At 41.5% G+C, this 14,080-nt stretch overlaps 1 protein-coding gene across 1 annotated transcript; it reads left to right on the forward strand.

The window, feature by feature from the left end:
• The first annotated feature begins 12,593 nt into the window (after window positions 1–12,593).
• On the forward strand, window positions 12,594–13,580 carry mc3r (melanocortin 3 receptor). Its single transcript, XM_052094583.1, has one exon. The coding sequence runs from the start codon at window positions 12,594–12,596 to the stop codon at window positions 13,578–13,580; it is 987 nt and encodes a 328-aa protein (XP_051950543.1).
• Window positions 13,581–14,080: the final 500 nt, after the last annotated feature.

Raw genomic sequence — 14,080 nt, forward strand, 5'->3', positions numbered from 1 at the left:
AGTTTGTACAGTATAAAAACCATTATGTCTATGGAAAGTCCCCATAAAACATGGAAACACAACATGTGTGTGTGTGTGTGTGTGTGTGTGTGTGTGTGTGTGTGTGTGTGTGTGTGTGTGTGTGTGTGTGTGTGTGTGTGTGTGTGTGTGTGTGTGTGTGTGTGTGAATGTCATGGAACTAATTCATAATGAAGAGAGACTGTTGAACACATCCATATATATTTCAGAATTCAAAAGAATTCTTTTCAAAAAAAAAAAAAGAGAAAGGTCCGTGTATTTTGTAAGCAGATAAAGCATGGGAATTCAATTCGTAAATGCAGCCATGTTCTCTAAGTACTGATATAAAAGTTACAAAAAACCAAGCATGTCTCTTTGGCTGAGAGTAAATATAGATTGTTATATGGCACTGTGAACATAGCCCCTAAAGCCCCTACTTTAGTGTAAATATCCCTAGGAGGGTTAAAACCCATACTGTGTGAACCATGAATCAAAGAGATTGCAAGTCAGTGGGATTTGATTAGGACATGAATGGACTACTAAAGGTTACTGTGCTGTGTTACTGTGTTCCTATAGCTACAAGTTCTGACAGGTATGTAATGATGAACAGGAATTGACATTGTAGGGTCTTTTCAGTTGCTTGAGGAAAATAAATTCATGCCGTTTTGATGCATCACTCTTGCATAGGATGTCAGAGCTTTTTTTTAACAGAGAATGACTGTGACTGCTGTGCTTCTAATAGCAGTGGTATGTCATTTCCCCTATAGACTTCTGTCACTCTTCCACAATATTATCTTTATATTATTGACAAATCATGAATAATCTAGAGCTAAATTGTCAAGTTGTATCTATAAATTATTTCTATATGCTATTGAAGTTAAAATGGCAGTATCCTTATGCAAGATAAATATTGCTAACTGAAAACTTCATAATAGACCCCAGGGTATGCGGGAGATACATAAGAATTTGTAAAATTCTCTACAAACTGTTGCAAACATAGCATATAACCATAATGGTTAATTCATTCTGTTCAGGGATAGTTCACCCAAATATGAAAATTCACTCATCATTTACATTCCCTCATGTCATCCCAGATGTGTATGACTTTATTCATTCTGCTGAACACAAATGAAGAGTCTTAGAAGACTATTTCAGCTCTGTAGGTCTTCACAATCCACGTGAATGGTGAACAAAACTTTGAAGCTAAAAAAAGCACATAAAGGCAGCATAAAAGTAATCCATAAGACTCCAGTTTAATTCATATCTTCTGAAACGATGCAATACTGTAGATGTGGGAAAGAAACAAATCAATATAACAGTCCTTCATTATAAATCTCCAGTGCATGCAGCATAAAATGGAAAGGGACATTTTTTTTCTGTCAGCACAACGAGCCACGCAACAATGGACACTTCCATGTTAGAGAGCTTCATTGATTATACTGGGTTCTATTGCCTTTGACGAGACGTGCGTCTCGTGTCATTGTAGACAGGATGTGAGTGTTAACAGCTGTGCTTAAGATGAACAGTTTAATGTATTCGGATGCAGTGTGTTGGATGTGCGTTATGTGTAAACCCTGATATTTAGTTTTATAATGTTCTGGTCCTTATTCAGATTCTTCTATTGAGTTTCAAAAAGGCTATACTCGAGGGGCTGCACAATGTTAGGCAGTCAGAACAGTGGGCGTTTACGTTGAAGTTTTAAGGAGGTGTGTTCGCTGTCCTTTTGTACATATCGAGGCACCGTTTTGTGGTCCGTTCTGCATAACGCAGCGGCTCATTTTAGCTTATTGCGGCCCATTTGACAGGTTTCGCGGCCGACCCACTGGCCTGCTCGGTTCTCCTGATGGCCAGTCCGCCCCTTATCAGCCCCAAAGAGGGTTGGCCCACCGGGAAAATGTCCGGTATGGCAGATTATAAAATACAAGGTTAAAAGGCATCAAAGGTTTTTACGAAATCCTTGACAGTGCAGGAATCACCAAAGACATCTAATGCTGTTTCACTTGTGCTTGTGAAAAATGAAAAGTTGTTATAAGAGGGAGAAACTTTGAAGAAATGCGCGATTGAGCTGCCTGACTGATTGTTGAAAAGTCTTGCAAATAGAGAGAATGTTCTCTGACTCACGGGACTCTTCGGTGTATGTTGTGGTGCTGAAATGTTTTGTATTAATGCACTGAAATGTTATGTTCTTGTATCCAGTAGTGTTATTGATGATAATATTTAGATTTTTAACTAGTACCTATAAGCTGTTATGAGGTGAGGTTGAACATTTTCATTTGTGTGTTACTCTGTTGCAAATGTAGACAATGCAAATTAGATACATTTTCTTGAAAACATAAGTCTGCAGTATATTGCTTATCAATTGAACATGAATTTGTACATGTAAATGGCATGTTTTAGTAAAAACGCAAGTTACAACATAAATATATTCGTTTTTATAAATATTGTTAAATAAAAATGTTAATATAGGGAACAAAATCTTTTAAAAAAAAACATTGAATTATTTGTGCATAGATCCACAATAATGAGGAAATTGATTAAAGGGGTGAACATTGTTAGAGTGCGGATTTGTAATCCGGCCCCTTGGTAGAAAGGAGAATAAATGTTGGCCCCCACCCCCTTAAAAGTTGCCATTCCTGCCTTGGGCTGATTTGAGTCAGCTTTGTTAATGCAGTATCATGGAAATTGTTTTTTGCATAATTGTGTTAAAGTGAGTAATATGGAACTGTGTATATAGCAACTGGAAATCTATATGTCACCTTTTAATATCTTTACTATAACACTAATATCTTCAAATATTTGTGACATCAGTCTATTTAACCATATACAGAATCAAATTGTACATGCACTCATAATGACTATTGTTTGGATCTGAATTATTATTCCACATTGTAACAAAGTTTGTGACTGGGTGTGTGTTCGTGGGTAGCTCTCTCTCCCCTCACTGGCTTCTGGCTCACTCTTAAAACCTCTCCACTCTTACTGCAATGACAAAGAGCCTGCCCAATACTCCCACTCCCATTTCTGGCGAGAAAGTCCACAATAGCCATCTATGCCCTCGGCCTGTGGACCACCTCAAACTTTAAAGGCTGAAGAGCCATATCCACGCATTGGTCTCCTTCATGTGATGGAGCCACTGTAGCAGGGTCCGAACAGAGGGTGAAAGCCAGTCCCAGGAGGTAGTACCAAAGGGTGTGGACCGCCCATTTGATGGCCAGACACTCCTCAAGGGTGCTGTACCTTGCCTGTCTTGCCGAGAGCTTCCAAATGATGTACAGCACCAGGTGCTCCTCCCCCCTTTTAAGAGTCTGAGGTGGTAAATTTGCCGTGCTCACCCCTATCTGTTCGTTTAACCTCATAATCAACTTCCCCAACTCGCCAGGTGTAATTTAGAGCTTGATGTGGGTAGTAATACAAGGACTTTATCTCCCTTTGTAAATTCCCGTAGCCGAGTGCCTCTGTTATATAGCCGGGACTGACGTTCTTAAGCCTGTAGCAAATTCTCCTGTGATAGCTCCCCCAATGTATTTTTGCTCTCAGGTCAAGAAGATATTGAATTTCGTTTTTGCTGTTTGAACTTTTCCATCATGACATGTAAGACACAGTGAGGCTTATGTCCATACAATAATTCAAATAGGGAGAATCCCGTGGAGGCTTGCTGGACCTCTCAAGCTGCGAATAACAGGGGTTCAAGCAACTTATCCCAATTCCGAACATCTTTGTGCACAAATTTACGAATCATGTTTTTCAGGGTTGGATTAAATCATTCGACCAAGCCATCTGTTTGTGGGTGGTACACGCTTGTCTGAATCAAATCAAATCAAATCAATTCACTTTATTGTCACACTACCATGTACACAAGTGCAACAGTAGGTGAAATTGTTGTGTGCAGTTCCGAGCAACATAGCAGGCATGACAGTGACAAGACATATACCAATTACAATAAACAACATACTTTCACAAAACAATTTACAAATCAAATGTACACATACTTACACAACACAATAATTATATACAATACACACAATATACAATACAATAAGGAGTATATGAAATATATATATATATATATATATATATATATATATATATATATATATATATATATATATGAAGTAGTATATTGAGGAGAATATGTTGACAGTCCAGTGTGAGATATAAGATGAATAAAGTGCAGTGCTAATTATTGATCGTGATAGATCAAGTGTTCAACAGTCTGACTGCTTGGGGATAGAAGCTGTCATGTAGTCGGCTGGTGAGGGTCCTGATGCTGTGATACCGCCTGCCTGATGGTAGCAGTGAGAGCAACCCATGACTCGGGTGGCTGGAGTCTCTGATGATCCTCCGAGCTTTTTTCACACACCGCCTAGTGTATATGTCCTGGAGGGAGGGAAGCTCACCTCCAATGATGTTTCTGGCAGTTCGCACCACCCTTTTCAGGGCTTTGCGGTTGTGGGCGGTGCTATTGCGTACCAGGCAGTGATGCAGCCAGTCAGGATGCTCTCTACACTACTGGTGTAGAACCGTGTGAGGATGTGGTGGTTCATTCCAAACTTCCTCAGCCATCTCAGGAAGAAGAGGCGCTGGTGAGCCTTCTTCACAACGGCCTCAGTGTGGACGGACCATGTGAGTTCTTCAGTGATGTGGACACCGAGGAACTTGAAACTGCTGACTCTCTCTACCGGTGCTCCATTGATGGTGATGGGGCTGTGTTCTCTGTCTTTCTTCCTGAAATCCACCACAAGCTCCATGGTTTTACTGACGTTGAGGGGGAGGTTGTGCTCCTGACACCAGCGTGTCAGAGTGTGCACCTCCTCTCTGTAGGCTTTTTCATCATTGTCAGTGATCAGACCTACCACCGTCGTATTGTCAGCAAACTTAATGATGGCATTGGAGCTATGTGTTGCCACACAGTCATGCGTGTATAGGGAATACAGTAGGGGGCTGAGAACACAGCCCTGCGGGGCTCCAGTGTTGAGGGTCAGTGATGAGGAGATGTTGCTGCCCATTCTAACCACCTGACGTCTGCCTGACAGGAAATCCAGGATCTAGCTGCACAGCGAGCCGTTTAAGCCCAGAGCCCGGAGTTTCACATCAAGCTTGGAGGGCACTATGGTGTTGAATGCTGAGCTGTAGTCTACAAACAGCATTCTCACATATGTGTTCCTTTTTTCCAGATGGGAGAGAGCAGTGTGTAGTGTAGATGCAATGGCATCATCAGTGGAGTGGTTGTTGTGGTAGGCAAACTGCAATGGGTCCAAAGAGGGGGGCAGAACAGAGCAGATGTAATCTCTGATTAACATTTCAAAGCATTTGCTGATGATGGGGGTCAGAGCAACAGGACGCCAGTCATTTAAGCAAGTGATTGTGGCTTGCTTCGGTACAGCCACAATAGTTGATGTTTTGAAGCATGTGGGGACTACAGACAGGGAGAGGGACAGATTGAAAATGTCTGTAAAAACACCAGCCAGTTGATTCGCGCACGCTCTGATGACGCGGCCCGGAATGCCGTCTGGGCCCGCGGCTTTACGGATGTTCACCCGTCAGAAGGATCGGGTTACATCCACAACAGAGACGGAGAGTGAATCAACCTCTGTAGCGCCAGCAGCGAAGTGCTCTCTCCGCGAGGGCGGTGTTACTGTCCTCAAAACGAGCATAAAATGTATTAAGTTAGTCCGGGAGAGATGCAGCGGTGTTCACAGCGGAGTCTTTATTCCGTTTGTAGTCCGTGATGGTATTAATTCCCTGCCACATGCTTCTAGAGTCAGTGGTGTTGAACTGACCTTCAAGTTTGTGCCTGTACTGGCGTTTGGCTTCACTGATGGTGTTACAGAGGGCATAACTGGCTTGTTTACGCTCCTCCGTGTTAGAAGAATTAAAAGCAGAGGACCGCGCATTGAGTGCCGCGCGAACCTCGCCGTTAACCCATGGTTTCTGGTTGGGGTATATCCGTATTGTTTTGGTCGGAACAACATCCTCTACGCACTTCCTGATGAAACACGTTACGCTGTCAGCGTAAACCTCGATGTCGTCATCAGAGGCGGACCGGAACATCTCCCAGTCCGCGTGATCAAAACAGTCTTGTAGCGCAGAGTCTGATTGGTCCGACCAGCACTGGATCGTTCAGAGGGTGGGTGCTTCCCGTTTCAGCTTCTGCTTGTAAGCGGGCAAAAGCAGAACGGAAGAGTGGTCCGATTTGCCAAATGGGGGGCGGGGGAGGGATTTGTAGCCATCCCGGAAAGGAGAGTAACGATGATCTAAAACCCGGTCCCCTCGTGTGTTGAACTTTATGTGTTGGTGGTATTTTGGAGCGATTGTTTTGAAGTTGGCTTTGTTAAAGTCCCCGGTAACAATGAACGCAGCCTCAGGGTGCGCGGTTTCCTGCTCACTTATACTCCCATATAGTTCCCTGAGTGCCCGGTCTGTGTCGGCTTGTGGGGGGATGTACACAGCAGTGATGATGACCGCTGTGATTTCCCTCGGCAGCCAGAATGGTCGACACAGAAGCATGAGATATTCCAGATCAGGAGAGCAGAAAGACTTGATGAAATGTACGTTCCTCTGATCACACCATGATTTGTTGATCATAAAACATACACCACCACCTCTGCTTTTACCGGAGAGGTCTTTCGCTCTGTCCGCTCGGTGTACGGAAAAGCCCGTGATTTCGATGGCTGAGACTGGAATCTCCGTAGCCAGCCAGGTTTCTGTAAGGCAGATAACACAGCAATCTCTCGTCTCTCATTGGAAAGAGATCCGCGCTCTCAGCTCGCAGAGCTTGTTGTCCAGAGACTGAACATTTGCCAGTAGTATACTGGGTAGCGGGGGTCGATTTGCACGACGTCTTACTCTGATGAGAACGCCGGCTCGTTTTCCTCTTTTCCTTCTGCGTTTCCGCGGCCGGGCAGCCCAGACAAAGGGCTCCGCCAGCGTGTTTGTAAACAGCGGGTCGGCATTAAGGAATTTGAAGTCCGGTTTTCGATGTGAAATTTTAGAACCAATGTCCAAAAGCGTTTGGCTGTCGTAAACAATAAGGCAGACAACATCCAAGACAAAAAACAAAGAACTGTAAACAAAACAAACAATAAACCACAGTGTTGTAACGGAGCTCGCAACGCAGCAGCCATACTCGGCGCCATCTTGAGTCCAAACCTGGATTTAATATCCAATAATCCGTACAGCTCACGTATTGTTTGTAACATGAAAGTAGTGCCTTGATCAGTGAGGTTTTCCTTTGAAATCCCCACTCGGGAGATGATTCTAAAAAGTGCCTCCACATCACTACTTGCTGGCATGTTCCGGATATCATGTTGCATGGTCCACCAGAACCAACACAAAGCATTGTCTGCATGCCTTCCTCTCTAATGGCTCGACGAGGTCCAATTCTCTCAAAGTTGGCCTCAATCAAAGGAAGCTGGTGCAAAGGCGCAATTGAGGTGGCTGCCGGATTCACCTGCTGACATTCACGGCATGCCACACACCACCTGCGAACATCTCCGTGAATGCCCGGCCAATAAAAATGGTCCATTAGACGGTTTAGTGTTTTTCTCGCCCGAAGTGACCTGCCATTGGATTATGATGGCATTTCTCGACGGCTCTTCAGTATCAAAAATATGGTTGTATCCTCGTTTGTTTAAGCGTCCTATGTCACTCGATACAGGCAGGCATCCCGGGGCTGTTGGGCGAAAGCAAATGGCCGGCCGTCCTCGCCAATGGTCAGGAAGTGGAAGAGTTTCCGCTGTTCTTCTGAGATCGGCATACACCAGGAGGTTCTCTGCTGATAACTGCTGTGCTGCGAGTTGGGCCTCCACGGACAACAGCGGTAACAATAGACTGCCCACTGGCTGCTTGGCCAACTGCATGCCCCTGCCGGCCACTCGAAGAGTTCCAGGAAAGGCTTTGGATCATCCTTGGGGCCCATCTTGACCAGTGAAACATGGGTCAGGTGGTTGCAGGGTCTGGGGTCACAGCGCCAGCCTCCTCCTGGGGTTGCAAGCTCCTTAGCACCTGCTGGTCCTCTGCTTGGGCCTGGAGGAACATGATGAACTGCTACTCCTGCTCCGTGAACAACTCGAGGAGGGTCTGATGCTGCGACTGGTGAATGCTGGCGACAGTCTTAAACATTTATGGCGGCGTTCTTTCTCCTTCAATTCCTGGGTTTTGGCACCACTGTAACAAATTCCGTGATGGGGGAGGGCAAGGAGGAAGTGAAAGATGGTGAAATTCAACTCAAAAGGTAATTTATTTTACACTCAAAAAACTTGCTTCCAGCGGACTGTCAACACACACTCTCTCTGGGTGTGTGTGCTTGGGTAGCTCGCTCTCACTGGCATCTGGTTCGCTCTTAAAACATGTCTCCACTCTCACTGCATTGACAAACAGCTGTTAGAGACAATCATTGCCAGGAGATGATCCTTACTGTTCTCATCTCCTGATCTCGCTCTCTATTCACAAGCCGGCTCTCAACCACACCCCCAACACCACAATAGTGCATTTATTTAAATAGTTAAATGTACAGTAGCACTCAAACTGAAATAAGACTTTTATTCATTGTGTTTAAACATCATAGAAATTCTTCCACATTGACCCTGCTGTCCTCTTGCACGTTAAAACACATTCAGTGACAGTTTTCAGTACGTTCAAATGTCCCTGAGACTGTTTTTTCCTTGATACATTTGTTTTGAGGAGAGGTACCGATAATCAAAATGTCTAAACGTTAATTCATCTTATCTTTCAAAGCACCATGTATTCAGAGTTTATTACATCTATTCACTTCAATTTGAAATTCCCCTTCTACCCTGTCAGCAATATTCAACTCTCAGTCTAACTTTTGAATTTAGCTTTGGGTGCATGCACTTTTTAGAAGGAGGCCAATAGGAATCAGATTTGTTGTTGGAGTGTGAAACCCTGTGAAAGAGTCAGGTCCAGAATTTGTCATGAGATCATTGAAGTGGGTAATTAGTTGTGAAATCTAATCAATAAGTATCCTGTGGGAATAGACTCATCCTACACACCCAAAATAATTTTAGATTTTAGATTTTTTTCAGTACTTGACTGTAGCTCAACTATTTTTGGAATAGTGTAGCTTTTCCAGTAACAAACTACTTTTTGTAATCCTTAACGGTGTACAAGTGCTTTTTGTCACATGAAATGTGCACACAGTAATACAGTCGAGGCAGTAAGCAAACGCAAAAAAAAGTTTAGAAATGCCAATCCTGTTTGGAAACGCCCACTGATTGCTACATTGAGATTCCCTACTTTCATTGGATAGTTGAAAAATGCCCATCCTGGTTTGAAAATTCACACAGATTCACAAAGGTCTTCCTTCAAGCAAAATAAGGACTGGTGGTTTTACTCGAAGAGCATTAAAATAATGTGTGAAATTGAAGAATTAAGAAATATATGACTACCGCATAATACACTAACTGAGCACTTTATTAGGAACACTATGGTCCTAATAAAATTCCTGACATGGTCCTCTGCTGTTGTAGCCCATCTGCCTCACGGTTTGATGTGTTGTGGATTCTGAGATGTTATTCTGCAATCATTAAAATTCATTCAGTTGTTATCTGAGTTACAGTAGCCTTTCTGTCAGCTCGAACCAGTCTGGCCATTCTCTGTTGACCTCTCTCATCAACAAGGTGTTTCCGTCCATTTTTTGTTTTTGGCAACATTCTAGACACAGTTGTGCGTGAAAATCCTAGGAGATAGGAGACAGAAATACTCAAACCAGCCCGTCTGGCACCAACAATCATGCCACAGTTGAAATCACTTGATCACATTTTTCCCCCTTTCTGATGGTTGATGTGAACATTCACTGAAGCTCTTGACCCGTATCAGCATGATTTTATGCATTGCACTGCTGCCACACAATTATTTGATTATATAATCGCATGAATAAGCAGGTGTACAGGTGTACCTAATTAAGTTCTCAGTGAGGGTATAATATAATATTTAGTTTGGCTGGGTTCCAAAATCAACAGTGTAAATACAAAGTTTAGCAAGGCTAAAGCTGACCAAAAAGAGAGACAAATTAAGTATTTGGAAATACTGTAGGCCTTATATTAAAGAACTTACATATTTTACATGTCACTCTGCTCCTGAGCAAAATTGTCCATGTTTGACTAGCCCTAATACAGACAAAATGTGAATTAATTGTATGACAATTAATTCATTGTCAGCCAAATTTCATAATCATGGCAGCATTACTAGGACAACTTAACATAAAACCGATAACACTGAAAGCAAATTCTGTCCATGAACTACAGCACAATCAGCACATAATGTAAAAAAATGATTTTAGAATCCAACTTACTCTCTCATAAAAAACTAATTTTCCAAAGCATTGTATATAAAAAAAGAAAAAACAAGTTTGACTTCATCTGGATGCACCACAAATACAGTGTTTATGATCCATTTATCATATTTACTATACATTTCACTCTGTGCAAGGAATAGCTAATAAGTAACAAATGGCACTCAAACTTAAGCAAATGGTCACTACAATTTTTTTATGCAAAACACTTAAGGTAGACTTTTTAGGGAACTTTTATTTAAAATAATCATAAAATAAATATCACAAAGCAGGTTCATCATACTAGACATGACCAAAACACACACAGGCACACATGCACATATTTTAGCATATATGCACTTGGAAAAGTGCATATATGCAATGTGACCATGATAATTAAATATTTTATTAAATGGAACATAATTATAAAGGTCTACTATATTTTTGGTCTAATATATAATAAAATATAGTTTAAAATTATGGCATAAAATATTTAAGAAAAAATAGATAAGAAGTATAAAAATGAAATCAATAGCATAAATCAATAAATTACTGACACATATTTGTGTGTTTAGTTAACTAGTTTAAGATAATCACTTTAAACCTTTCCTAGCTTGGTAAATTGCATGTTGAATTTGTAAAATTATGTGCCAAGTGATGTGTTGGTTATCCAAGTTTTTTTTTCTTTTTTTTTTTTTGCCATTCCCTGGGTTTTTGTGAAATGCCGCCTCTGTTTGCAGTGTCTTGTTTCAGAGTGTTGCGTCACCGTGGTAACTTTTTAAGTTCAATTTAATGTTGTCACCATAATTGTTTAATTTCACTATTAGAGATCTTCATTTTTTGTGCCTGATAAACAGTGTTCTGATTGCATAAATAAATAATATATTCTGATAGTTATATAAAAAATATTTTCTTTCTTAAATAGCTTCAATCACTATAGTGGACATATCTTTGAAAGTCATTTTTACCTTTGACGATTTCGTAAGTGTTTATGACTTGTTCATTACATGTTTTCCTGCTTAAGGTTTGACAATTAAATGATTGTGGCAAAGAACTTACAAGTTGCCTTGGACACAGCTGTGTGATATGAGAAAATGCATATTTCTTTCTGTTGCATGTAGCAAATGACTGTGAATACTTTACAGAGATCAGTTCTGCAAGCAAGGACGTTTCATTACAAAAGCAGTTCAGAAGTGAGTCAGTGATTATTGCAAAAGCACTGAAAAGGCAAAGCTAGAACACCATAATTTGAGCTAGCTGTCTCGGATTAGAGACGTACATGCTGTGTCATGCAATAATTAATACAAATTTAGATGGGGTAACTATTGATATGAAATCATTCTGAATTAACAGATAGCAAATCTTTGGCCTTGAGCCATAACATGCTGTCTTCAATATGTCACATGCTCATATGAAACCATGACATAATCAGACTCTCATTTAATTATTATGATTTCAGTAAGTTTTGTATTGTAACCTCATATTTATGAATTGTTCCAATCTATACAGTTCTGTACTGGATCTATACAGCTGTTCTGCATTAACTCCCTGATGCATGAGTTATTAAATCATAATGGGAAAAATATCTTAATGTTTTTCAAAATTATTATTATTATATATTATATATATATATAGTCATTTAGTTATATAGTCATTTAGTCATTTAGTTATGAACAATAGTCAAAGGTAATTCACCCATGATTGTTTAAAAATGGCTTTTTTAAGATATTTCCACTATAGTGTGCATTTGCATCAGATGATTAAAATAGCATATAAACATTGATAATAAAAAAGAAAAAACATAAATATTTACTGACTGATAAATTAATGAATTAACTCTTAATTTACATCAAGCAAAGCACATACTGGCCAGTTGCTATGTCTATAAATGTCTCTGTGTGAATGAACCCACATTATGCATTTAAAATCTTCAGCAAACACACGCAAAGATCAGGGGAGGCAGTATCTGCTGACGTACTGTTAGTGGCTGTGAGAGAGTCAGTTTGCTCCGAGCCTCTGAATCACAGCATCTCACACAAACAAGCAGCAGAGGATTTTTCCAAGAAAACATCTGCAAACCTGCCACATCTGATTCTTCAATCACATCTCTCTCTCTCTCTCTCTCTCTCTCTCTCTCTCTCTCTCTCTCTCTCTCCAGCTCTCATTTGTTCATTGTTATTTTCCATTCCATAATATTAATCAGTTTTGTTCTTTAATTTTTGTGTTTCCTCTGTAATTTCACTCTTTTTATCTCTTGCTCTTCTGTTGTCCTTTTTATATTCTCTCTTTATATCCTCAAATCCTGATGAACGACTCAACCCTGCAATTCCTGCAAGGGCAGAAATCTACAAACAGTACATATTTGCTGCCTTCTAATGGCAGTACTGCGAATCATCCAGCAGGGGCGCTGTGTGAGCAGGTGCAGATCCAGGCGGAGGTTTTTCTCACCTTGGGTATCGTGAGTCTACTGGAGAACATCCTCGTCATCTCAGCGGTGGTAAAAAATAAGAATCTCCACTCTCCAATGTACTTTTTCCTGTGCAGTCTAGCTGCGGCCGACATGTTGGTGAGTGTTTCAAACTCTCTGGAGACCATTGTCATTGCTGTACTAAACAGTCGTCTTTTGGTAGCCAGTGATCATTTTGTGCGTTTGATGGACAATGTCTTTGACTCAATGATCTGCATTTCACTCGTGGCATCCATCTGCAACCTTCTGGCCATCGCCATTGACCGCTACGTTACAATTTTCTACGCCTTACGCTACCACAGCATAGTAACTGTGCGAAGAGCATTGGCCGCTATCGCTGCAATCTGGCTGGTGTGCGTAGTATGTGGGATAGTCTTTATAGTCTACTCGGAGAGCAAGACTGTGATTGTGTGTCTAATTACAATGTTCTTTGCCATGTTAGTGCTCATGGCAACTCTCTACGTACACATGTTTTTACTTGCCAGACTTCACGTCCAGCGAATTGCCGCCTTGCCCCCAGCGGCAGCTGCTGCCGGCAACCCTGCCCCACGTCAACGTAGCTGCATGAAGGGAGCAGTAACAATCACCATCCTGCTTGGAGTGTTTGTGTGCTGCTGGGCGCCATTTTTCCTCCATCTTATTCTGCTGGTGACCTGTCCACACCACCCACTCTGCCTCTGCTACATGTCCCACTTCACAACGTATCTGGTCCTCATTATGTGCAACTCTGTGATTGACCCTCTCATCTATGCCTGCCGCAGCCTGGAGATGAGAAAAACCTTCAAGGAGATACTCTGCTGTTTTGGCTGTCAGCATCCACTTTGAGAAAGAACCAGACAAGGGCAGACACATAAGAATGCCTGATTTAAAATAAGTCATGGATGCAGTAAAGGAGAGTTTAGCTGAAATGTTATCCAGAAACTCAAGTCTGCCCTGAAAAGCTGGATTGCAAGTTTTAGCTTGTCCCCCTGGCTGCTCAGGCTGGTCTGTTTTCTGGTTTTAGAAGGACTCTTTTCAGCTGGTCAGATTGGGAGACCAACTGGCAGCCCAGCTAAACCAGCTGAACACCAGGTCAGCCAGTTAGGGGACCAGCTCAAACAGTCTGACCAGACAGAACAGCTTTAACCATCTAAAACCAGCAAACCATCTTAGGCTCGTCAAAGTTTTGGTGGTGAATGTAGTGGTAATGATGCAACACAGCCTGAGATAGGAAAGCATCTAAAAGCAGACGACACCATTTTAAAGAACTTGAATCTTTAAAGTTGTGTAGCATTATGAAGGAAATGGAAACCTCATATTATTACGTGTAAAAAGTCAGGAGTTCA

This window comes from Xyrauchen texanus, chromosome 27 (genome assembly GCF_025860055.1).
Source record: "Xyrauchen texanus isolate HMW12.3.18 chromosome 27, RBS_HiC_50CHRs, whole genome shotgun sequence".
NCBI lineage: Eukaryota > Metazoa > Chordata > Actinopteri > Cypriniformes > Catostomidae > Xyrauchen > Xyrauchen texanus.

What these genes read in the sequence shown, in the direction of transcription:
- mc3r (XM_052094583.1), top strand. Translation starts at nt 12,594, where the DNA reads ATGAACGACTCAACCCTGCAATTCCTGCAAGGGCAGAAATCTACAAAC.